Source organism: Herpailurus yagouaroundi, unplaced genomic scaffold (assembly GCF_014898765.1).
Source record: "Herpailurus yagouaroundi ecotype Mexico unplaced genomic scaffold, PumYag 203, whole genome shotgun sequence".
Taxonomy (NCBI): Eukaryota; Metazoa; Chordata; class Mammalia; order Carnivora; family Felidae; genus Herpailurus; species Herpailurus yagouaroundi.
Window position 1 is genome coordinate 18,145,199 of NW_024412434.1, and position 26,556 is coordinate 18,171,754.

The window sequence follows — 26,556 nt, forward strand, 5'->3', positions numbered from 1 at the left end:
CACAACATCTCAAAATTTATGAGTTGCTGGGGGTGATAACCAGAGTGTACAGGATTTCTTTTTGAGGTGATAAATGTGTTCTAAAATTGATTGTAGTGATGGTTATACGTATCTGTGAATACTCTTTAAAAACCATTGGTTTGTACCCTTTAAATGGGTTGATTATATGGTATATGAATTATAGTTGGCCCTTGAACAACATGGGGTTAGTAACACTGACCCCACTCCCCCATGCAGTTGAAAATCTATAATTTTGACTCCCCCAAATTTAGCTACTAATAGACTACCACTGACCAGAAGCCTTATTGATAAGCATAAACAATTGGTTGACACATATTTTGTATGTTATATATATTCTGTATTGTATTCTTACAGTAAAGGAAGCTAGACCAAAAATGTTATTAGGAAAATCATTAGAAAGAGAAAATACATTTTACAGTACTGTTATGTATTGAGAAGAAGTCCATGTATGGGTGGACCTGTGAAGTTCAAACCTATGCTGCTCAAGGGTCAACTTTGTACCTCCAAAAAGCTGTTAAAAACTTTAGTGTGCCTGGAAATCACTTGTGGATTTTATTTTAATACAGATTCTGACTCTGTAGGTCTATAGGGCCTGAGATTCTGCATTTCTAACAGACTTAACCATGTAATGCTAATACTGCTAGTCTGGGGTCCATACTTAAAAAAATTTTTTTTAATGTTTATTTATTTTTGAGAAAAAGATAGCGAACAGGGGAGAGGCAGAGAGAGGGAGACACAGAATCCGAAGTAGGCTCCAGGTGCCGAGTTGTCAGCACAGAGCCTGACGTGGGGCTTGAACCCACGAACTGTGAGATGTGACCTGAGTGGAAGTCCAGACACTTAACCGACTGAGCCACCCAGGCGCCCCTGAGGTCCATACTTTGAACAGCAAAGTCTTTGCCATCACATTTCTTGTTACCTTTCTAACTTCATCTCTTGACACATGTGAATGGACTCCTGTGTGACTCATGGGTGATTTCCAGGCATCCTGTCCATCTTGTGGATATGATATTCCTCAAGCATATCATGCCTGCCCCTTTCTCTGATCTTTTCACTTGTCATTCCCTTTGCCTAGAATGCCCTTCCATTTCCACACAACCCCCCACCCCCCATATGTGCATGGCTTGCCTAGTCACCTCTTCAAGTCATTACCCAACTCTTACCTCCTGGTGACATCTTCCCTGATCACCCTACCTAAATTGTAACCCTGTTTCACACACTTTCCCTCTTTTCCTGCAGTATTTTTCTTTATGGTACTAAGTCATAGCACCTCAACATGCTATTAATATACATATCATTTGGCGTATTAGTTTGCTCGGGCTGCCATAACAGAGCATTAACAGAAATTAATGTTTTCACAGTTCAGAAGGCCGGGAGTCCGAGATTTAGGCGTCAGCAGGTTGATTTTTCCTGAGGCCTCTCTCCTTGGCTGGCAGACAGCTGCCTTCTCGCTGTGTCCTCTTGTGGTCTTTTCACTATGCATGCCACACTTCTGGTGTCTCTCTGTATATACAAATTCCCTTTTCTTATAAAAACGCCGGACAGATTGGATGAGGACCACCCTAATGGTCTCATGTTAATGTAATCCCCTATTTAAAGGCTTTATCTCCAAATACGATCAAATTCAAAGGAGTGTTAGGGTTTCGACATGGATTTGGGGAAATAAAATTCAGCCCATACATTTGTTTTACTGCCTGTCATCCCCTATTACAATATAAATTTCATGAAAACATAGATTTTTTTTTAAACAGTCTGTTTTGTTCACTATTGTATTATTGGTTCCCAGAATAGTACCTGACATATAGCAGATTCCCATTAGGTATTTATTGAGTAAATCCATGCAAACAAAAGGAAAGTGCTATAGAAATATATAGTAGATACAGGGGGTTGCTTATATGAGTCAGAAGAATTGACAGGCAGAAGGTTAATAGTTCTATATAGCTTAAAAACCTTCACCTCGTAGGGGTAGTTGTCACTTGAGCATCTGACTCTTGATTTCAGCTTGGGTCATGATCTCATAGTTTATGAGTCTAAGCCCCGTGTCAGGCTCTGTGATCACAGTGCCAAGCCTGTTTGGGTTTCTCTCTGTCTCCCTCTCTCTCTGCCCCTCCCCTACCCGTGCACTCTCTCTCTCTCTCAAAATAAGTAAATAAACTTAAAAAAAATCTTAACTTGGTACACTCTCCATGCTAGCTCCTTCACTGTTGTTAATTCATTATAACTATAGAATGTAACTCTTCAAGAGATGGAGAAACCTGAATTTACTGGTTCTCTTAGATCCCTTAAAATGTATAGGATCCTGTTTCTAAAAATTGATAGTATAAGATCACTAAATTGGCATTTTCATCTTTGGAAATTCTTGTGTATGTCTTGGAGATTTATTCCTATGAACTTGAAAGGTGGGTCATCATTTTTTTTTCATGTTTGGAAATCTTGTTGTGTTTGTGTCGTGAGAGGAAATGGGGAAATCCTAAAGAGCATCTTTATTCTTTGTTTCTTCATTCTTTCTGTCCTGGTAATGTATTTGCATCTTGCAGATCTCTGTGAGGGAGGTATTTAAAAATGATTGTTTTTGTTTTGCTGTGAGTTACTGCTTTATTGGGGCATGCTATCAAACTAGACCAGCAAAGTAAATTCACTTACCCCCAAATAATTCCAAAAATAGCATCATGAATGGATTTTTATTTGTGCCATAAAATTCCTTTTTAACCTTCCAAATCTACTCTTTTTGTCCGTGCTGCATGCTCCAGGAAGCTGACTCCCTTGGGCTGCACTAGGTGGACTCCCATTACCTGTGGCTTCTGGTTAGGGTCAGTCCTATGCGAGTCATTGGCAGGAGAGTGGAAAGTGGGAGGAGAGAAAATTCAGAATATTTATTCCCCCAGATGCTCTCTGCTGGCTTGGGTTAGGCTTGGGTTAGGGATGACTACCAAAGGCCATCCCTCCTGTCCAGTGGCCCTCTTCTGAACCTACCACGGTTCTTTCCAGGTAGCCTATAGACTTGGGGCAGTAACAGCTTTCCTAGTCTACCCCTTTTGCTAGCCTTAGAGCGTCCGTCACGAATCCTTGTTACCTTTCCTGTGCCACGTCCCACCCCTTTGTAAGTAGACACCCAATTCCTTCTTGGTTGGCTAAGGTTAGTCCCTGTTGCAGACTTTCTTACCATGTGTCTTAAACATGTAATTAATATCAAAACTCCAAAAGCTAATTGCCTAGGGCAGAGAAAGTGTTCTTTCCTGAGAAATCAATATCTGACTGTTTTACATATGGCAGTTCGGGGATTTCACTGGGGCTGTGAAGAACATTGGCATTTTTAGGAATTAATTCCTGAGGCTGTTTCAGAATATTTAACTTGTCTGAGGGATAAGAGTATGGAGAGAATAAAAGTTTAAGATCCTTTTCCCCTGTGCCAATTGACAATAGCCACAGCATTCTAATTAGAAGCTGCTATCATGTAGAGTTGAAAACCAAGCAAATTGAATTCTTCCACCTTTAGTGGATGAAATGTCAGTACAATTTGTCTGTAGTGTTCGTAGCTCAACTCAGTCTACCTGCTGTATATGTGTTTTGGTTGCCTGTCATACACTCATCACCTGTTCCTTTAACAAGTTTTGCCCAGTGAAAATGATTGGCTGTATTAACTGAAAAATCTTACAGCATTATATTGATTTGCAGTGTTTGGTTTCATGTAGACCCGAGCTCTTCCAGGGTTTGGTAGAAACTAGCTACAAAAAGTGATCTACGTGGCATGCCACTTAGAAACCTACAGACTTGATATTATTGGGGTTTCTCCACGCATTTCATTAGACGGAAAGGTTGGCTTTCACCATGAAGTGATGTTGTAGGAAACTAATCAGAATCTCAGCAGCTGAAATGGAGCTAATAGATGAATGTCTTCAAGATAACTTCTAATAAGTACCAGTAAGTATTTAATGATTAAATTAATTAACCAGAGTTATAGAGGGCTTTTAAAAAACCCTATCTACATCTTCATTGAGGTAAAACTGGTCATAGCATGTGGTTCTTCATCTCCAAAGAGAAGTTTCTAGAAGAATCTTTTAAACTTTAATATGTTCACTTAGTGTCATTTCAAATGTTATTTATAATTTGTATTTCATTTTGTGTATTATTGATAATGATTTAAATAGACGTTATTTATTCTTTTGAAAATAACTTGCTGCATTATTTAGTATGATTTATTGTACGTCTTGGGACCAGAAAATGTTTCTGATGGGATTAATTTCAGTTTCATTATGAAAATAGATGAGATGCAGCGTGATACATTGGAAAGAGAGCCAGACTGTGAATCAGAAGTCACGAGTTTAATTCTTAGCTCTGCCACTTACGGCACAATATTCGCAAGCTGTTCATCTTCTCAGAGCTTTTAGTTTTGTCATCCATAAAAATGGGGTAGTACAGAGACAGCTGTCTTTCAGGGTGGTGGGGTGGGGGCTATACTTTGTAACTGAAAACCAACTATAAGTGTAAATTTGCAGAAAGTATGATGCGATTGAGAGCATTTTACTTGACAGGAAACGTTTACAGGGACACGTTTCTCCCACGGATGAGCCCACCCTTATAGCATATGTGTAATTTACCTTCCTCAGTGATTTTCCACTCCAGCCATGCTCCCACTTTACAAATCACGATGGTAATTTTAATTTTCTAAAAAAGCTGGATGGTGATTTATTTTTCAGGAGGACAGGGCAAGTATGTAGGGAAAAAAGCGTTCTTTGATGTTCCTTATTCTTTAGTCTTCCCTTTGTAGTATTAGTGGATGATGCTTCATTTCTAGAGTGGACACGAAAAGGATTCTCTGAACATAGCAACCTTAGGCAGTAAGTAGCTTGAGTACTATCCTATGTAAAATGGTCAGGAATATTTCTTCCTGGTAGATCTGCTGTGTGTTGACTTAGTTGTTTTTGTTTTTGTTTTTGTTTTTAATAATGTCTATTTATTTTATTTTTGAGAGAGAGAGAGTGTGAGGAGGGGAAGGGCAGAGAGAGAGGGAGAGAGAATCCCAAGCAGGCTCCACACTACCAGCCCAGAGCCCGATGTGGGGCTTGAACTAACAAACCATGAGATCATGACCTGAGCTGCAATCAGGAGTCAGAAGGTTAACTGACAGAGCCACCCAGCTGTCCCTTAACCTAGTTTTAAATATCAGTGACTGTACAGTCAGAAGCCTTTCTACACAGCTAACATACTAGTAAAATACATTATGATTGACATCTTTCAATATTCAGTTAAATTGGAGCCAGCTACAATTTATCGGGGGATATATGTCATGAAAACAAAATGTTTTAAAGACTACACATATTATATAATATACCTTTATTCTTTTTCTGTTTTGTTTTTAATATTTTTTGATGTTTATTATTTTGAGAGAGAGAGAGTGAGAACCTGAACAGGGTAGGGGGAGAAAGAGACACACAGAATCATAACAGGCTCCAGGCTCTGAGCTGTCAGCACAGAGCCTGACTCAGAGCTTGAACTCACCCACCATGAGATCATGACCTGAGCCAAAGTCGGATGCTTAACCGACTGAGCCACCCACGTGGCCCAATGCACCTTTATTCTACTTGGCAATGGATGCTAATTTTAATGTTCTAGCTTAAGCTTGATAGGCAAGAATGATTTCAAACTGATACAAACTCTGCTTTTCAAGGAAGTCAAAGTAAAAATATAATATACTTTTTTTTCCCCTTGAGCATTTGTTCAAAATCCTGATGGACATAAAGTCACCTTTAATTTCCAAGATAGCAGTTGCTCTTTGGATCCAATATGATAGTTTCATTTCCCTGAGGCTTAGGACTGCTGTGGATCAGTCTTGTCAGATTTGAAGAAGAGATATCAGAAGAGTCAGATATGGCAGCAGTCTCTCCTGGCCTTCTCAGTGGGCCTCCATAAAGCTCAAACTGGGGTGTTGTGGGGAGAGAAAAGTTTTGAGCTAAGCCAACAGGTTGCCCAGTTGGGTTGAATTATAGGAGCAGCCACGCGCTCTTTCACGTTGAGCAACCTGCTGGGGGAGGAGGGAGCCCTGATTGGTCACATTTGCCAATGCCCATAGTGTAAATACACCCACCTTGTATTTTTAAGTTTTAAGCTACTGATGGTTTAACAATTTGCTCACAGCATTCCCAACAATTTAACAGGTAGCTCTCACAAGCTTGTCTGAATCAGCTCTAGAGCACTAATGACAAAGTATGGAGGCGGGGACGTGGGGATCCCCACACCCATCCTGGGCCATCAAGGAAGGTTGAGAAAAGAAGTTACTCTCGATTCCAAGAGTTGCCCAAAATGAGAGCGATTTGTTGTGCTTTTTGCTTTTAAATGTTGCCAAGGTTGGATCTCTACTTATCTAGCAACGTAACCCCTTTCCTCCATTTCCTATGTGAAATCTTCAACAAATTCTACATTGATCGCTATTGAGCAGGCTGAAATCCCAACTGATGGAGACAGTTACTCATTTTTTAAAAAGGTGGGGGGGGGTAAACATTTAACAGGACACACGCATGCATACCCCTTCTCTTTCATGCTGAGAAACTGGAAGGCAGGAATGGTTATCTGGGTTAATGGATTGGCTGAAACGACTGAATGAATATCTAGTGAGCTCAAATCCAAGCTTCTCAGGCACCACAGTGAAGGAGGGCTTCCCTTTAACATAGGTGCGTTGTGAACAGGAAAAGTAAGTGAAAGTCAGCACTGGAAAAAAAATATTAAGTAGAAGCCATAATCCATGGAATAAGGAAAATGTTCCTTTGAACTTACTCAGAGGAGTTTATGACCTTGTCACATTTCATGCTTAGGTTTAAACATGCATTTTCCGGATTAACAAGGACAACCAGCCTGTCCTTGGGATTGTGTTGGGCTCAGAGTGCCCAGTCCTTGAGATCCTGGGCGGGGGTGGGGAGAAAGAGACAGTCTAGAAGGGGAAACCAACATGTAAACACAATAAAATTCAATGTAAAAAAGGCTATTGTTGGAGTATTGGTTTCAGGTACTCTGGGAGGTAGGAAGTAGCAATTTACTAGCTCTCCAGGGAATTCTTTTAAAGGCAAAACCATTTAGATACACTGTAAATTCATAGTAACTAGATTTTGAATTTTAGATCTTTGATCCTTAACAATGGCTGATGGACATTGCTTATTATCGGAGTTATATCTCATGGAAAATACAATGTTTTAGCCCAATAATGAAGATTTTGGAAGTTTATTGAGGTGTAAATGGTGTGCAGCAAAGTATGACTTAAATGTACAATGTACAGAATATTGGCTTATGTAGGCAGCATGAATACAGTCAAGATGATGAACATCTACACCTCCCACGAAAGGTGTCTCATGAAATTGATTTATCCTGACCATTGTCCAGCCCCACATGCTAGCCTTCTTTTCCAAGCAGCCTCTGGTATGCTTTTTGTTACTGTAGGCTAATTTTCATTTTCTGAAATGTAATCTACATTGTGTACTCTTTTTGTCTGGTTTTGTTCATACAGCATAATTATTTTAAGATTGATCATTCTTCTGGCAGGTATCAGTAATTCATTTCTTTAATTTTTTTTACATTTATTTTTGAAAGAGAGAGAGAGAGCTTGAGCAGGGAAGGGGTAGAGAGAGACGGAGACACAGAATCCAAAGCAGGCTCCAGGCTCTGAGCTGTCATCACAGAGCCTGATGCAGGGCTCAAACACACTGACCACGAGATCATGACCTGAGCCGAAGTCAGACGCTTAACTGACTGAGCCACCCAGGCACCCCCAATAATTCCTTTCTTTATTTCACTACATAAAAGCAACTCTACCCCATTTGATGGGTATGCCACGATTTGTTTATCCATTCACATCATAATGGACATTTAGGTTACTTTTAGTTTGTGGCTGTTACAAATAAAGCTATGAATATTAGTGAACAAATCTTTGTGTGAATATAAGTTTTCATTTCTTTTGGGTAAATACCTAGGAACCTAGGAGTAGAATATCTGGGTTGCATGGCAGGTAGGTGTTTCCTTTTTGAAGAAACTATCAAATAACTTTCCAAAGTAGTTGCATATTTTACCTTCCCACCAGTGGTGTGTGAGAGTTCCAGTTGACAAACATAGTCAGTCTTCAGTTTTAGCCATTTTTTAAATATTTATTTATTTTTATTAAAAAAATTAATGTTTATTTTTGAGAGAGAGAGAGCATGAGTGAGCAGGGACAGGGCAGAGAGAGAGACAGAAACAGAATCTGAACAGGCTCCAGGCTCTGAGCTGTCAGCTCAGAGCTCGATGCGGGGCTCAAACTCACGGACCATGAGCTCATGACCTGAGCCGATGTCAGACATTTAACTGACTGAGCCACCCAGGCACCCCTCAATTTTAGCCACTGTATTAGGTGTGTAGTGGCATCTCATGATGATTTTAAATTATATTTCGCTACTAACTAATGTTGTCGAACATCTTCTGAGGCATTGGTTTGCCACCTGTCTTGCCATCTTTGGTGAAAGGTCCCTTCACATCTTCTCCCAATTTTTAATCAGGTTGTTTGTGTTATCATTGAATTGTAAAAGTTCTTTATATATGCTGGATGTAGGTTATTCGCCAGGTATGTGTTGTGCACGTATTTTTTTCTCAGTCTGTGTCATGTCTTTGACCTACAGTGGTTACTGAGAAATAGCCTTTTAATTTTGATTAAGAGTACTTTGTAGATTTCTTTTCTGGTATGTACATTTTGTGCATAGTATGTGTAAAACAGAGTCATTAAGGTTTTTCTTAGTTTTCTTCTAGAAGTTTTACAGTTTTTGTTCTTATACTTAGATAAATGATCCAAATTATTTTAGGTTAATATTTGGGTGTGGAATAAAATAAGAATAGGGAGGATTGTTTTTTAATAGGTAGGTATCTAATTTTTCCAGCAGCATTTGTTAACAAGATTATTCTTTTTCCATTGAATCACCTTGTTTAAAAGCTTTATTCTTGGATTTCCTATTCTTCCATCAATTTATTTATCTATCTTGATATATATAAGACACTGTGCCACTTATTATAACACTGTAGTCAGTCTTGAAATCAGGTAATATAACTCTTCCAAATTTGTTTTCATATTCTTTTTTAAAAAAAATTTTTAACGTTTATTCATTATTGAGAGATAGAAACTGAGCATGAGCAGGGGAGGGGCAGAGAGAGGGGGAGACACAGAATCAGAAGCAGGCTCTAGGCTCTGAGTCATCGGCACAGAGCCCGACGTGGGGCTCGAACTCACAAACCATGAGATCATGACCTGAGCCGAAGTCAGACGCTCAACCAACTGAGCCACCCAGGCGCCCCTGTTTTCGTATTCTTTTGGCTAGTCCAGGTCTTTAAATTTCCACATGAATTTTCAATTTCTACAGAAATTATTTCTCAAATTTTGGTTACAGTTGCACCAAATATATATATGTATATATATGTATATGTATATATATATACACACGTGTCTATTATCTATACATATATATCCACATATATATACATATATACATATACATAGACATAGACCTATACATGTACATATACATGGCCACCATTCTAATTATCTTGACTCTTCTGACCTGTGGACATGGGATATTACTCCATTTATTTAGGTCGTCTTTAATTTTTCTCAGCTCTATTTTGTTCTTTTATTAAAAAAAATTTTTTTAATGTTTATTCTTGAGAGAGAGTGAGAGACAGAGCATGAGCAGGGGAGGGGCAGAGAGAGAGGGAGACACAGAATCTGAAGCAGACTCCTGGCTCTGAGCTGTCAGCACAAAGCTGGATGTGGGGCTTAAACTCATAAACTGCAAGATCATGACATGAGCTGAAGTCAAATGCTTAACTGACTGAGCCACTCAGGTGCCCCTATTTTGTTCTTTTAAATATAAAGGTCTTCACATCTTTGGTCAGACTTATTCCTGAGTATTTTATAGTTTTGATGTTATTGTAAATGGAATTGTTTTAAATTTTAATTCTAATTTTTTATTGCTAGTGTAAAGAAATATAATTTTGGTCTATAATATTATAAATTATAAATATAATTATTGATCTTGTGTCTGGCAAATTTGCTAATTTTTTTTGTAGATTCCTCAGATTTATCTCTGAATAAAGATAGTTTTATTTCTTTTTAATCTAAATGGCTTTATTTTGTTTCTTGTCTTATTGCAATGGGTAGAACTTCAGTACAAGATGGAATAGAGATAGTGAGAATGTACATACTTGCTTTGATGCTGATCTTAGGGAGAAAGCATTCAGTCTGTCACCAGTATGTAGGCTTATAGCTGACAGGTGTTGTTTTGTTTTGTTTTGTTTTGTTTTGTTTTGTTTTGTTTTGTTTTGTTTTGGTAGATACTTCTTATGAAGTTTTGTAAAATCCCTTTTTTATAGTTTGCTGAGAGTTTTTATTATGGCTGAATGTTGACTTAGGTGAAATGCTTTTTTTAAATGTACATAAATTATTATTTGTTCTTTTCCTTTTTATTCTATTGGTATGGTGAGTTGCATTAATTGATTTTCAACATTCCATTCCTGAGATACACCCCATTGGCCATAGTGCTTTATACTTTATACATATTGTTAGATTCAATTTGCCAATGTGTTTTGTTGAGGATTTTTGCATCTGCATTTATAAAATATGTTGGTCTGTACATTTTTTTTCTTTTAGTGTCATTTTCTGTTTTCTTTATCAGGGTAACTTTATACAATGAGTTGGGAAGTGTCCCTCTGCTTCAATTTTATAGAAGCATTTATGTAGAATTGGTATTAATATTCCTGAAATGTTTGATAAAGTTCTCCAGTGAAGCTATCTGGGCCTGGAGGGGTTTTTTAAGGACACATTCAGCTGGGATGGATTTTAATTATAATTTTAATTTTATTAATAGCTGTAGGACTGTTCACATCTTTTTTTTTCTTTTTTTTTTACACTCATCAAATTTTTCTTGCCCTAGTGTCTTAATCCCTTAGTATTGTATTGATAAAATGATCAAGTAATAAACTTATGTATAACCTCTTATATTTTTAAATTCAATTTATTTAAACTGAAAAACAAAAACGAAACAACCAGTTTACCCATTTTTCCTACCCTAACCCCTACCCTCTGCCTCTGGCAAGCACTAATCTGTTCTATCCCTGTGAGCTTGGTATTTTTAATTTTTATTTTTTAGACCTCACAGATAAGAGAAATAGTACTGTGTTTCCCTTTCTCTGACTTGTTTCACTTAGCCTAATGCCCTTGAGGTCCGTCCATGTTGTTGCAAATGCAAGATTTTTATCTATCTATCATCTATCTATATTTTAAGTTTACTTATTTATTTTTGAGAGACAGAGTGTGTGAGCAGGGGAGGAAAGGAGAGAGAGGGAAAGAATCCCAAGCAGTCTCCATGCTGTCAGGACAGACCCGACCTAGGGCTCAGTGTCATGAACCATGAGATCATGACCTGAGGTGATATCAAGAGTTGGATGCTTAACTGACAGGTCATCCAGGTGCTGAAGATTACATATATTTTTTTAATGGCTAAATAATGTGTATATACCATACTTTCTTTACCCATTCATCTATTGATGTACACTTAGATTATTTCCCTATTTTGGCTATTGTAAATAATGCTGCAGTGAACATGGAGATACATATATCTATTTGAGTTTCTTGTTTACATTTTCATTGGATAAATACCCAAAAGTAGAATTGCTGCATCGTATAGTAGTCCTATTTTAATTGTTTGAGGAACCTCAATACTATTTTTTAGAGTGGCTGCACAAAATTACATTTATACCCACAGTGCACAAGGGTTTTCTTTTCTCTACATCCTCACCAACACTTGTTATTTCTAGCTTTTTTTCTTATAATAGACATTCTAATAGGTATGAGATGGCATCTCATTTTGGCTTTGATTTACATTTCTTTAATGATTAATGACATAAAGCATCTTTTCATGTGCCAGTTGACCCTTTGTATATCTTCTTGGAAAATGTTTATTCAGATCCTCTGCCCATTATTAAATAAGATTGTTTTTTTAGTATTGAGTTGTATGAGTTCTCTATAGATTTTAAATATCAGCTCTTTATCAGATATATGATTTGCAAACATTTTCTCCCATTCAGTGGACTGCCTTTTTGTTTTATTGATGCTTTCCTTTGCTATGTGGAGTTTTTGAGTTTGATATAGTCCCACTTACTTAGTTTTGCTTTTGGTATCAGATTGAAAAAATTATTGTCAAAACTCATGTCAAGTAGCTTATGGTCTGTGTTTTCTTCTAGAAGTTTTATGCTTTTGTGCCTTACATTCAAATCTTTAATCCATTCTGAGTAAGTTTTTGTGAGCGATGTAAGGTAGTGGTTCAATTTCATATGTGCTTGTCTGATTGTTCCAACATTGTTGAAGATACTGCCCTCTTTCCCCATGATATATTCTTGGCTGCTTTGTCATAAATTAATTGACCATCTATGTGTAGATTTTTTTCTGGGCTCTCTATTCTGTTCCACCCATCTATTTGCCATCCTGTTTTAGTTGCGATAGCTTTGTAATACAGTTCAAAATGAGGGAGCGTTTTCTTCTTTCTTAAGATAGCTTTGGATATTCGGGGTATTCTATGGTTCTATACCAATTGTAGGATTCCTTGTTGTATTTCTGTGAAAAATTGTGATAGGAATTGCATTGTATCTGTAGATTGTGTTGGGTAGCATGGATATTTTAACAACATTTTTCCAATTCATGAGTGAGGAATACCTTTCCATTTATTTGTGTCTTCTTTAATTTCTTTCATTGATAATTTTATAGTTTTCAACATACAGGTCTTTTACTTCCTTGGGTAAATGTATTTCTAAGTAGTTTATTCTTTTCGATGGAATTGTAAGTGAGATTGTTTTCCTAATTTCTCTTTCTGATAGTTCATTGTTAGTGCATAAAACACACAACAGAATTTTGAGTATTAATTTTGTATCCTGCAACTTGACTCAATTTGCTTATAAATTCTAAGTTTGTTGGTGGAGTTTTTTAAGATTTGCTATGTATAATTTTTCATCTACAAATAGTGACAGTTTTACTTCTTTCTTTCTAATTGAAAGTCTTTTATTTCTTTCTCTTACCTAAAAAAAACCATTGCTTGCATTCCTGGAATAAATCCCACTTGGTATTGGTGTGTGATCCTTTCAATATATTGTTGAATTTAGTTTGCTAATACGTTTCTGTTGAGGAGTATTACATCCGTTCATCAGGGATATCTGGCTGTAATTTTGTTTTTCTTTTATTTTTGTTATGTTCTTACCTGGTTTTGGTATCAGGTTAATGCTGGCCTTGTTAAATGAGTTTGGCAGAGTGCAATACTTGTCTGCTTTTTGGAAGAGTTTGAGAAGATTTTTTTTTTTTTTTTTTTTGGAATGCTTGGTGGAATTCACCAAAGAAGCCATGGTCTAGCACTTTGTTTGTGGGGAAGTTTTTGATTTACTCATTCATTCTCCTTACTCTTAATTGGTCTAATCACTTTTTCTGTTTCTTCATGATTTAGTCTTGGTAGGTTTTATGTTTCTAGGAACTTAAGCACTTTTTAAAGGTTTTCCAACTTTTTGGTGTGTAATAGTAATAATGTCTTATGACCCAGTTGGTCTCTGGTATCAATTATCACATCTTTCATTTGTTTTTTTTTTTTAAGTTTATTTATTTTTTTTATTTAAAAAAATTTTTGTAACGTTTATTTATTTTTGAGACAGAGAGAGACAGAGCATGAACGGGGGAGTGTCAGAGAGAGGGAGACACAGAAGCTCCAGGCTCTGAGCGGTCAGCACAGAGCCCGACGTGGGGCTCGAACTCACGGACCGTGAGATCATGACCTGAGGTGAAATCGGACGCTTAACCGACTGAGCCACCCAGGCGCCCCTATTTATTTTGAGAGAGAGAGCATGTACACAAGCAGGGCAGGGGCAGAGAGGGAGGGAGAGAATCCCAGGCGGGCTGTGTGCTGTCAGCCTGCAGCTCGTTATGGGGCCCAGTCTCACGAACCATAAGATCATGACGTGAGCTGAAATCAAGAATTGGACATTTAACTGACTGAGTCACCCAGGTGCCTCTGCCTCTCTTTAATTTCTGATTTTACTTATTTGAGTCTCTTTTTTCTTGGTAATTCTAGCTGAATGTGTCAATTTTGTTATCTTTCCAAAGAACCAACTCTTAGTTTCATTGATTATCCTATTGTCCTTTTTTATTTTTAATCTCTATTTTATTTATTTTTGCTCTGATCTTTGTTTTTTCCTTTATTCTATTGACTTTATGCCTAGTTTTTTTCTTCTTTTTCTAGTGTCTTGAGGTATAAAGTTAGGTTGTTTTTTGAGACTTTTCTTTCTTCTTAATGTAGGCATTATTGCTCTGAACTTCTCTCTTAGAATTGCTTTTGCTTTGTCCCATAAGTTTTTGTATATTACATTTCCATTTTCATTTGTATCAAGATCTTTTTTATATCAATTTTGATTTCTTCTCTGACCCATTTGGCTGTTCAGTAGCATATTGTTTAATCTTCACATATTTGTGAATTTTCCAGTTCTCCTCATGCAATTAATATCAAGTTTTATACCATTGTGGTTGGAGGAGATGCTTGATATGATCATTTCTCTTAAACTTATTAAGACTTGTTTTTGTCCTAACATTATAAATTTTGGAAAATGTTCTATATGTACCTGAGCAGAATGTATATTCTTCTGCTTTTGGATGGAATGTTCTGTAGGTATCTGTTAGGACTATCTGGTCTAATGTGTTATTCAGTGCTGATGTTTCCTTAATGATTTTCTATCTGATTGATCTATTCATTGATCTAAGAATGTTATTAAAGTCCCATACTCTTACTGTTTGCTGCTTATTTCTCCCTTTAGGTGTGTTAATATTTGCTTTATATGTTTAGGTGCTTCTGTGTTGGCTACGTAAATATTTAGAAATGTTTTGTCTTCTTTTGGATTCACCCTTTATCATTATGTGATGCTCTTCTTTGGCTGTTATTACAGTCTTGGTTTTAAAGTCCACCTTGTCTGATACAAGCATAGCTATACCAGGCTTCTTTTGGTTTACATTTGCATGGAATATCTTTTTCATTCCTTTCACTTTCAGACTGTGTGATTCCTTACATCTAAAGTGAGTCTCTTGTAGGCAGGATATAGGTAGGTCTTGTTTTTGCTACCTTTCAGCCCCTCCATGTCTTTTAATTGGAGAATTTAGTCCATTTACATTTAAAGTATTTATTTGAACATATGTACTTACTGCCATTTTGTTCATTGTTTTCTGGCTGTTTTTAAAGTTTCTGTCTGGTTCTTCTTTCTTCTCTTGCTGTCTGCCCTTGTGGTTTGATGACTTTCTTTGGTGGTATGCTTAGATTCCTTTTTGTTTATATTTTGTGTATTTACTGTAGGTTTTTGCTTTACGGTTACCATGAGGCTTACATATCAAAACTTATATCTATAATAGTCTATTTTAAGTTGATAACAGCTTAAGTTTTATTACATTGTAAAGCTCAATATTGTTACTCTCCCGCTCCATGTTTTGTTTTTTGATGTCACATTTTATATCCTTTTCTATTGTATATCCTTTAATTATTGTATTCATAGTGATTTTTACTTCTGTCTTTTAGCCTTTGTGTTAGCTTAATAAGTGATTAATCTACTACCTTTACTATGTATTGACCTTCTCAGTGTATGATATATTCTTCTTTATTTGTTTTTGTTACTAGTTCATGCTCCTTTTTTTCAATGCTTGGTCCTTTTAACATTTCTTTTAAGGCTGGTTTAATGGTGATGAACTCCTTTAGCTTTTGTTTTTCTTTAGAACTCTCTCTTTTTCAAGTCTGAATGATAATTTTGCTGGGTAGAGCATTCTTGGTTGGAAGTTCTGTTTCTTTCAGCACTTTGAATGTGTCATGCCACTTCATTCTGGCCTATAAAGTTCCTGCTGAAAAATCTTCTTACAGTCTTATGTGGGTTCCCACATAAAAAGTTTGTTTTCCCAACAAAAAGTTGTTCTTGTCTGGATTTTAATATTCTCTCCTTGTCTATAACTTTGACATTGTAATTATAGTATGTCTTGATTTGGGGTTCTGTGAGTTCCTCTTACTTGGAACTCTCCAGGAATCTTGGATCTGTAAGTCTGTTTCATTCCCCAGGTTAGGGAAGTTTTCAGCCATTATCTTTTCAAATAATATTTCTGCCCCTTTCTCTCCTCTCCTTCTGGGAGCTGAATGATATGAGTGGTAGGCCATTTGATGTTTTCCATAGGCCCCTTAAACTATCTTCACTTTCTTTTTATTCTTTATTCTTTTTGCTACTCTGATTGGGTGAGTTCCACTGCCTTGTCTTTGAGTTGAATGATCCTTTCTTCTGCTTCATCTAGTCTGTTGTGGAACCTTTCCAGTATATTTTTCAGTTCAGTTATTATCTACAGCTCTGTGACTTCTGTTTAGTACTTTCTTGTATTTTCTCTATTTTTCGAAGTCCTTGCTATGTTTATCCATTTATCTCCCCAGTTCTGTGGACGTCTTTATGACCATTACTTTCAACTCTTTGTCAGGTAAATTATTTACCTCCATTTCATTGAGGGTTTTTCCTGATGCTTTGTTGTTTTTTCATGTGGAACACATTCCTCTCTTTCTTAGTTTTACTTAACTCTCTGTGTTGATTTCTATAGTAGTAGATGAAAAAAAATAACCTCACTAATCTTAAAGAAGTGGCCTTGTGCAGGATATGAGCTTTGTGACTCAATCATGCCCCAGCTCTTGGTTATATCTGAAACCTTTGTGCTTGTCCAAGCATACTATTGTATTTTTGAGTGCTTCCAGTAGTTAAGTGTGTCCTAGTACTTGCCAGTGCCCCAGAGGGGAAGATCTCAGCACCAGGTTCTCACTGGAAGCCAGACCCTCAGACATCAGCTTTTTAAAGTATGCCAGCATATACAGTCCTATGGGACTGTAAGCCTAAGCCCTGCATCCACCAGAATCAGGTGATCTGGAGGTGATGGCAATAGCAAAAATCAAAGTCCCCGATGAATGTAAACCTCTTCTCTGGGTGATAACTGGCAAGCTAGAGCAAGACAGAGAGAGACGGCCAAGATGACATCCACAGCCTGCATTCTTTGAAAGCAACTCCGTAGGCCATCAATGTGTGCCAAACCTGAAGCCTGCCCCTCAGACCATAGCTCCAAGATGAGCAAAGAAGCCTCCTTTACAGAAAGAAGAACGGTAGCCTCCCAAGAACTATCATACTGACTGCTACAGTCCCATGGGACCCAGAAAGGCAAAGCCCCTCCATTCACCAGATCCAGGTGACCACAAAGTGTCACCCGGGTGGCAGCCACGAATGCTGGAGCGTCAGACAAAATAACCAGGGTGCCAGACATGGAATGCCCCTCTCCAGAAGACGTTGGCCCTCTGGAGCACAGCAAAAGATGAGTGTGAGGACAGCACCTGCCCTCAAGGACTCTGGAAAGGATTATAGTCAGCCCCCGGGTGTATGTTCAGTTGGAAGCCTGCCTCTCAGGGCACAGTCGCGATGATTAGTCAGCAGGCCTCCTTCACTAAAGACCAAATTCCCGGGCCTGTTGCCTCTTGCTGTGTCCTGAGGATGGTCAGTGTTTAGGAATTCTTTCTCTGTTGGTTACAGTCCTGTGGGATCCATGAGTGGCCCCACTGGCCACCAGAGCCAGGTCATATCCCCTAACAGCAATCCCCAAAACCAGGGTGCCAGACGAGGAAGGGTATGAGCTCCTTTCTGGCTGACACTGATTATTGCAGTCCCGTGGAACCAGGATTGCAAGTTCCCCTGGCCTCTCGAGGCAGGCAGTGAAGGTGGCAGCTGCAGAAATCAGGGCACCGGATGTGTGGAAGCTCCTGGGATATTCTGCTGTTCTAGAGACAGCAAGGGGAGCATGAAGGTGGCATCCGTCAGTCTCCATCCCTAGAGAATGGTCCTTGAGGCTCCTAGATATGAGTGTTAAAGTAGATGCCCGCCCCCATAGCCCAGTGCTTTCATAGAACAGGTGAGACTCCTTCACTTCAAGTCCGGGGCAGTTAGCTGCCATGGCGCTGGGTCCTGGGGCGGTGGCAGACGGAGTCCAAGGACACAAGCACTTGTTAGAAGGTTCTCAGAATGCTTCAATTTTGTGGGTCTTGGGACGTGAGCCTCACTCACTGTATTTCCAAGTGAGATGTTTGGGGGCTCATCTGTCAACTGTATGTCTTGAAAATTGAATGCACGCTGTGGGATTCAAACCCTTCACTCCTCAGGGAGAAGCTCTGGGTTTTGAGTTCCCTCCTAGCTGTGGGTCACTGCACTGGCAGTGGTGGGGTTCATGGTAATGCTGTGTCCCAGCCTTTCCTACCTACCTTGATGTGGTTTCCCTCTCCTCGGCTCAATGTGTAGCTGTTGCTCAGCTAGCGTTTAGTTTTTTAGGGTTTTTTGGTTTTGTTTTGTTTTTATGAGAGGAAACGGTTGTATATATAGCTGTAGACTCTGCGTCTGTGGGAGGAGGTGAGTTCAGGATCTTTCTACGTCACCGTCTTAAACCAGATCTCTTCTATATTTTAACTCCACCTTCAAAGCTGGCAACGTTGCCTCTCTCTGAACATTTTCCTGTGGTTACTCATATCTCCCTCTGATTCTGACCTCTCTTTCTTCTTGAGAGAGCCTTTGTAGTTTGTGTCTTTCAACAAATATGTCCATTGTATCTAAGTTGTCAAATTTTTTGGCATAAAGTTGTTATTCTGCTTTTATGTCTGTAGGACTGTCAGTCCTGCAGCCTCTGCCATTGGTCTCATGGTGGTGATTTGTATCTTTTTTACCTGAGCGATGCGACAGTGCGTTTGTCAATTTTATTCTTGAAACGAAACAGCTTTTGATTTCATTCTTTCTCTTTTATCAGTTCCTGCTCTTATCTTGTTTCTTTCATGGATGTGTGTCTTGCTCAGGAAACGACTTTGTCTGATATGAATATACCCACTCCAGCTTTGTTTAAATTAGTACTACTGTTATATTTTTTCTTACCTTTTTACTTTTAATTTGTTTACGTATATGAAATGATTATTTTGTAAATAATATGTGATTGGTTCCTGCTTCTTTCTTTCTTAGTTTTTTAAATATTTTTTATTTTTTTTAATATTTTTTGAAAATTTTACTTAAATCCAAGGTAGTTAACATATAGTATCATAATGGTTTCAGGAGTAGAATTTAGTGATTCATCATTACATATAACACCCAGTGCTCATCCCAACAAGTGTCCTCCTTAATGCCCATCATCCATGTAGCCCATCCCCCGCCCCCCGACACCCTTCCTGCAACCCTCAGTTTGTTCTCTGTATTTAAGAGTCTCTCACAGTTTGCCTGCCTCTCATTTTTATCTTGTTCTCATTCCTTTCCGCTATGTTCATCTGTTTTGTTTCATACATTCCGCATATGAGTGAGGTCATATGGTACTTGCCTTTCTCTGACTGGCTTATTTCACTTAGCATAATCCACTCTAGTTCCATCCACGTTGTTGCAAACGGCAAGATTTCATTCTTTTTGATCACTGAATAATATTCCATTGTGTGTGTGTGTGTGTGTGTGTGTGTGTGTGTGTGTGTAAACATACCACATCTTCTTTATCCATTCATCAGTCGATGGGCATTTGGGCTCTTTCCATAATTTGGAATATGGTTGTTGATAGTGGTGCTGTAAACATTGGGGTGCATGTGCCCCTTCCAATCAGCATTTTTGTATCATTTGTATAACTAGTAGTACAATTGCTGGGTCTATTTTTAATTTTTTGAGTAACTTCCATATTGTTCTCCAGAGTGGCTGTACCAGTTTGCATTCCCTCCAACAGCGCATTCCCTTTCTCCACATTCTTGCCAACGTCTGTTGCTTCCTGAGTTGTTACTGTTTGCCATTCTGACAGGTGTGAGGTGGTATTTCATCATGGTTTTTAATTTGTATTTCCTTGATGACAAGTGATGTTGAGCATATTTTCATGTGCCTGTTGGCCCTTTGGATGTCTCTCTTGAAAAAGTGTCTGTCTATTCATGTCTTCTGCCCATTTTTTCACTGGATTATTTGTTTTTTGGGTGTTGAGTTTGATAATTTCTTTATAGATTTTGGATACTAACCCTTTATCTGATATGTCATTTGCAAATATCTTCTCCCATTCCATAGACTGCCTTTTAGTTTTGCAGATTGTTTCCTTTGCTGTGCAAAAGCCTTTACCTTTATGAGGTCCCAATAGTTCACTTTTGCTTCTGTTTCCCTCACCTCCTGAGACATGTCAAATAAGAAGTTGCTGTGGTTGAGGTCAAAGAGGTGTTGCCTGTTTTCTCCTCTAGAATTTTGATGGCTTCCTGCCTTGGGTTTTGGTCTTTCATCCATTTTGAGTTTAATTCTGTATATGCTGTAAGAAAGTGGCCCAAGTTCATTCTTCTGCATGTCACTGTCCAGTTTTCCCAGCACCACTTGCTGAAGAGACTGTCTTTTTTCCATTGGATATTTTTTCCTGCTTTGTTGAAGATTCGTTGGCCATACATTTGTGGGTCCATTTCTGGGTTCTGTATTCCATTCCACTGATCAATGTGTCTGTTTTTGTGCCGATACCATACTGTCTTGATGATTACAGCTTTGTAATACAGCTTGAAGTCTAGAATTGTGATGTCTCTGGCCTTGGTATTCTTTCTTAGTAGGGCTTTGGCAGTTCAGGGTTTTTTCTGGTTCCATACAAATTTTAGAATTGTTTGTTCTAGCTCTGTGAGGAATGCTGGTATTATTTTGATAGGGAATGCATTGAATGTGTGGATTGCTTTGGGTAATATCGACATTGTAACAATGTTTGTTCTTTCTATCCACGAGCCTGGAATGTTTTTCCATTTCTTTGTGTCTTCTTCAATTCTTTCATAAGCTTTCTATAGTTTTTAGGGTCCAGATCTTTCACCTCTTTGGTTAGGTTTATTCCTAGCTGTTGAATGATTTTCAGTGCAGTTGTCAATGGGATCGATTCCTTGATTACCCTTTCTGCTCATTTCAATCAATGTATACAAATGCAACTGATTTCTGTACGTTGATTTTTATATACTGTGATGTTACTAAATTCATGTATCAGTTCTAGCAGTTTTTTGGTGGAGTCTTTTAGGTTTTCCACAGAGTATCATGTCGTCTGTGAAGAGTGATAGTGTGACTTCTTCTTTGCCAATTTGGATACCTTTTATTTGTTTTTGTTGTCTGATTGCTGAGGCTAGGACTTCCCAGTACTTTATTGAACAACTGTGGTGAGAGGGGACATCCCTCTCATGTTCCTGACCTTAGGGGTACAGCTCTGTTTATCCTCATTGAGGATGATATTAGCTGTTGGTCTCTAGCTTACCTTATTGTAAGTAATTGATAATACATACAAATTAACATACAAAATATATGTGTTAATTTGGCTGTTTATGTTAGTCCTGATCAACAGCAGACTATTGGTTGTTAAATGTTTGCAGAGTCAAACGTCCTATGTGGATTTTCAACTGCACACAGGTTGTTTAAAGGTCAACTGTGTACATCTTTTTCTCATCACAGTCTCCTTTCAAGTGATTTATGTCAACCCCCTTTCTGGCCTCTGTCGTCAGGCGTTGATTTCTCCCTATGTTATGAACTCCCCTGTAAATTATTATTATATTGACTTTAAACAGTCAATTATTTATTAAAGAGGCCTAGAAAAATAAGAGAAAGTTTTTTGTATATATTTACGTATTTACCATTCCTAGCGCTCTTTGTCACTTTGTACCAATCCAGATTGACTCTGGTTTCCTTTTCCTTCCACCTGAAGGACCCTAGAATTCCTGGGGGTTTGCTGGTATAAAGTCCTTCAGACTTTGAATGTCTGAGAAAGACCCTATATTTGCCCTCATTTTTTGAAATATTTGCTGACTATAGAATTCTAGGTTGAGAGTCACCCTAAATCATGTTCTTCAGTTTAATGATACTGTTCCATGCCTTCTGATTTGCATTGTTTCTGACAAGTCTATTGTAATCTTATTTTGTTTCTATACATGTGTTTCTTTTCTCTAACTACTTTCAAGATTTTTTTTTCTTTATCACCGCTTTAAAGAAATTTTATTATTGTGGTCTTATTATTATTATTATTATTATTATTATTTTACATTTCTTGTGCTTTCAGTTTTCTGAGCTTCTTGGATCTATGAGTTTATAGTTCCCATTTGAAAAATTTGCCACCGTAATTTTTTCAAAAAGTTACTGGTCTTTTCTCTCTCTTTTTAAAATTCTTTTAAACATTTTTATTTATTTCTGAAAGACAGAGAGAGACAGAGCATGAGCGGGGGAGGGGCAGAGAGAGAGGGAGACACAGAATCTGAAGCAGGTTCCAGGCTCTGAGCTGTCAGCGCAGAGCCCAACATGAGACTTGAACCCACCAACTATGAGATCGTGACCTGAGCCAAAGTCAGACGCCCCACCGACTGAGCAACCCAGGCACCCCGTTTCTCTCTAAGATCATAATTTCCCATACATTAGACCAACTCAAAGTTGTCTCACCGCTGAATGATTCTCTGTAACTTTTTCAATCTTTTATTTCCTATTATATTTCATTTTCAGTAGTTTCTATGGCTCCGTCTTCAGGTTCACTAATCTTACTATATCTGCCATACATCATGAGAAATTTAATTTTTTTCATCTAATAAATGGCATTTAAATAAAACTTGAAACTCTAACGCATTTAGTTTTTATGGCAGGATAGTAATTTCATACCTAGTGTACTTTTTGTGTTATGTGTGATCTTGATGACTTAAAATACACTTGCGATTCTCACTGATTTAATTAGAAGATTGTGTTTGGCTCCTTCCTTTTTGTTTTCTCTCTCATAGAGCTTTGTGAGACTGCAATTCTTTTATGACTTTGCCTGATAGACCCTGATCGCTGGCCTGTTTTCAATATATTCGAATAACTAAAAGCTATGCCTTGGTGGTAGACAAGCCCCTCCGGACAGGAGGGAATACTTATAGTCTCATGTCTCTGTTGAAGAGCCAGAAATTGAGAGAGCCTTGGGTAGACTACTGAATGTGTCTGTCTTCCTTCCTTCCTTCCTTCCTTCCTTCCTTCCTTCCTTCCTTTCCTTTCCTTTCCTTTTCTCTTTCTCTCTTTCTTTCTTTTCTTTCTCTCTTCTCTTTTCTTTCTTTCTCTCTCTCTCTCTCTCTCTCTCTCTCTCTCTCTCAGCTTAACACTGTCTTATAGAAACTCTGGATGTCTTCTGTCATGTGGAGACAGGTAATATTCACTCCAGCCTAGGAAGTGTCACATTTAGACAAAGCTTTGGGGCTAGAGTGTATAGATCTCTCAAGCCACTGGTGTACTAGGAAACATCTTAGGACCCATGGGAGTGAGATAAATCTGTTAAGGTTAGGGGTGCCTGGGTGGCTCAGTTGGTTGAGCGTCCGACTTCGGCTCAGGTCATGATCTCACGGTTTGTGGGTTCGGGTCCCACATCGGGCTCTGTGCTGACAGCTCAGAGCCTGGAGCCTGCTTTGGACTCTGTGTCTCCTATCTCTCTCTCTGCCCCTCCCCTGCTCATGATCTGTCTCTCCCTGTCTCAAAAATGAATAAAAAACATTAAAAAAAATCTGTTACAGTTGGAAACCTCTATGCAAGTAAAACTATTTTTAACTTCTCCTGTGGTAGCTTGTTGGTTTGCTTCTCCTTTAGTATGTAACAGTGTTTCAAGATTTTCAGATTTTCTTAGCTGGGCCAATGGCAGTCAAGGGAAAATATTTTTGATTTTTTAAAAATTTTTCTTAATGTTTATTTCTGAGACAGAGAGAGACAGAGCATGAGTGGGGGAGGGGCAGAGAGAGAGGGGGACACAGAATCCTAAGCAGGCTCCAGGCTCTGAGCTGTCAGCACAGATCCCGACGTGGGACTCGAACTCACAGACTGCGATATCATGACCTGAGCCGAAGCCGGACGCTCAACTGACTGAGCCACCCAGGTGCCCCTATTTTTGATTTATTTTAAAGAGAGAGATACCCATAACATAGGTAACGTTCAAGGGGAGAGGAGTTGTCAGAAGGTTGATGACCTTCTCCACCTGTAACAAATACCTCTTTCAGAGCTAAGCTTTAGGGGGTCTGCATTTTGCTGGATGGGGATGGGGGAGTGATTTCTGACAGGATTTTCCATAGCCCTGTCCATTCTCCACCCACCTATCACACATACTCTATCTCTTTACTCCAGAGCCTTGATCTCAAGTAGCAGGGAAATAATGACTAAGATATTCATTGAAAGAACTTTAAGGGTTTTTTTTTTTTTTTCACTCAAAGGGGTACTTGCATTTTAAATGATAACCCTTAAAGACTAAATAGGCTATTCTAGGATTAAAGGAATTAATACTTAATAATGGAATTTTGGATAGAGGGAGATTTACTGGGGACTGGAATCCTGCAAAACTGTACCGCTGAGCCTATAGATATTTTATGCTAATATACATCTCTCTTAACTTAGTTTCATCTGTTTTTTTACTATTCAAAGTTAAAATTTAAGATAATTATTTTAAGAAAATTTTGTCTATATATCCCAAGGTATATCAGTCAACTTAGAGTATAAAAAAAGGATAAACCATGTATTTATGGGAAACATCTATAAGATATACTTGTCAGTGAGTTACAGCAAAATGAAATGGCTATAAAATATGAGTGTGAGTTGGGGTGCAGTCATGGTTTATTTGTAATTTTAGACTTACATGCAAATTACACATTCCTACATCAACATAATAATTCTTTCCAAATTTCCAATTTCCTAGGTTTTTGGAAATGTGTATGATATTTAGTTATTTCTACATTACTTTATTTCAGAAAATATTTAGAGAGCTAAAGTGAGTAGATTGTAATAATGTCCTTTGGGACACTTAATACATTTGTTTAGCAATATGTGAGATCTCTGTTTTCTAATTTCACCATTTTGACTTTTAGGTGTTTAGAGAGTGACTATCTTCCGATTATCAGAAATATACAGAGCTGCCCGTGGAGACGACAAGAAGAAGAATACGAGAATTTTAGGTAAGACGTTTCTTCATCAATATTATGAGATTAAAAAATGTCTTGTATATTTGCTTTGTGAGGGAAATAACGTGTTGTTAGAAAGAAGAGTAGAAAGGGCCAGCTGACCACCAGATTGATTTAATTCTAAGACCCCCCACCCCGCCCCGAGGCACGTGGCACTCTGCCCCGGTCTCCCTATTTAGAAATTTTAATTCTTTTATTGGAATTAATTAATCACAAAAATCCTGAATTCAGAAAGAAAATTTTGTTGGACTCTTTATGATATTTTAGAAGACATGGCTTCTTTTTTAGAGCATTTGCGTTGGTATGTATTTATTTTGTGTATCTGATTCATATAACCACATATATAACAGGATAGCATTAGTGAATGTTTGGAAAACGTGGGCGGGGGGGCGCCTGGGTGGCTCAGTCGGTTAAGCATCCGACTTCAGCTCAGGTCATGATCTCACGGTCCGTGAGTTCAAGCCCCACATCAGGCTCGGTGCTGACAGCTCAGAAGCTGGAGCCTGTTTCAGATTCTGTGTCTCCCTCTCTCTCTGACCCTCCCCCGTTCATGCTCTGTCTCTCCCTGTCTCAAAAATAAATAAACGTTAAAAAAAAGAAAGAAAGAAAAAAGAAAACGTAGAGGGAAAATGTCTTCCAAGGTGCCATTGCTTCAGAACAAAAACTGCACTCCTTTCTGTGTTTTCTCCTCCAGTTTCCTTGTTAGCTTTTTTTTTTTTAATTTAATATTTATTCAGTTTTGAGAGACAGAGAGCAAGCAGGGGTGGGTCAGAGAGAGACACACACAGAATCCGAAGCAGGCTCCACGCTCCGAGCTGTCAGCATAGAACCTGAAGCGGGGTTTGAACTCATGAACTGTGAGATTATGACCTGAGCCGAAGTCAGACACCCAACTGACTGAGCCACCCAGGCGCCCCATCCTTGTTAGCTTTTTAACACGAGCAACATTGAGGAGTGTGAGTTGCTCCAGCTAATAACCAAGAGAGGAACTCAAACTGACAAGACCAGGTTATCGGTGGGTGATTATAGAGCTCTCCTGCCCATGGATAACTTGGAGCCACTTAACACAGAAATAAATGGGGTCAAACCACTGTGCTGCTGGGGGCACATGATCCTTACATGGGACCCTTTACTCCCAGTCATACGGCCCACCCCGGCCAGTTGTCTCTGGGCTGGCCTGGTCCTCCTTGCTCTGCCCTTCTTTGCCCGCATTCTGATTCTTTGCTGTGCATGCAACACAGGTTTTCTTTGGTGCCAAGTTATTTTGTCATGTTACAATCCAGAAATATATTTTTATCTTCACCTGTTCATATTTTCAGACTTGTAGCCTTGAGTCTTTTGAAGACCTTCTTAAAGAGATTATTTTCCCTGGAGATTCTCTTTTATTTAAAAGTTGGGTTTTTTGTTTTTTTTGTTTGTTTGGTTTTTTTTTTTAATTTTTATTTATTTTTGAGAGAGGGAGAGTGTGTGTGTGTGTGTGTGTGTGTGTGTGTGTGTGTGTGTGTGTGTG

The 26,556-nt window shown here is 38.4% G+C and overlaps 1 protein-coding gene across 1 annotated transcript in view; it reads left to right on the forward strand.

The window, feature by feature from the left end:
• ST8SIA6 (ST8 alpha-N-acetyl-neuraminide alpha-2,8-sialyltransferase 6) overlaps positions 1 to 26,556 on the forward strand; it is an 89,774-nt gene that overhangs the window by 20,874 nt on the left and 42,344 nt on the right. The window contains exon 5 of the mRNA XM_040450952.1: positions 24,954 to 25,040. Within this exon, the coding sequence (XP_040306886.1) occupies positions 24,954 to 25,040 (87 nt within the window). The remainder of the gene's footprint in view (positions 1 to 24,953; positions 25,041 to 26,556) is intronic.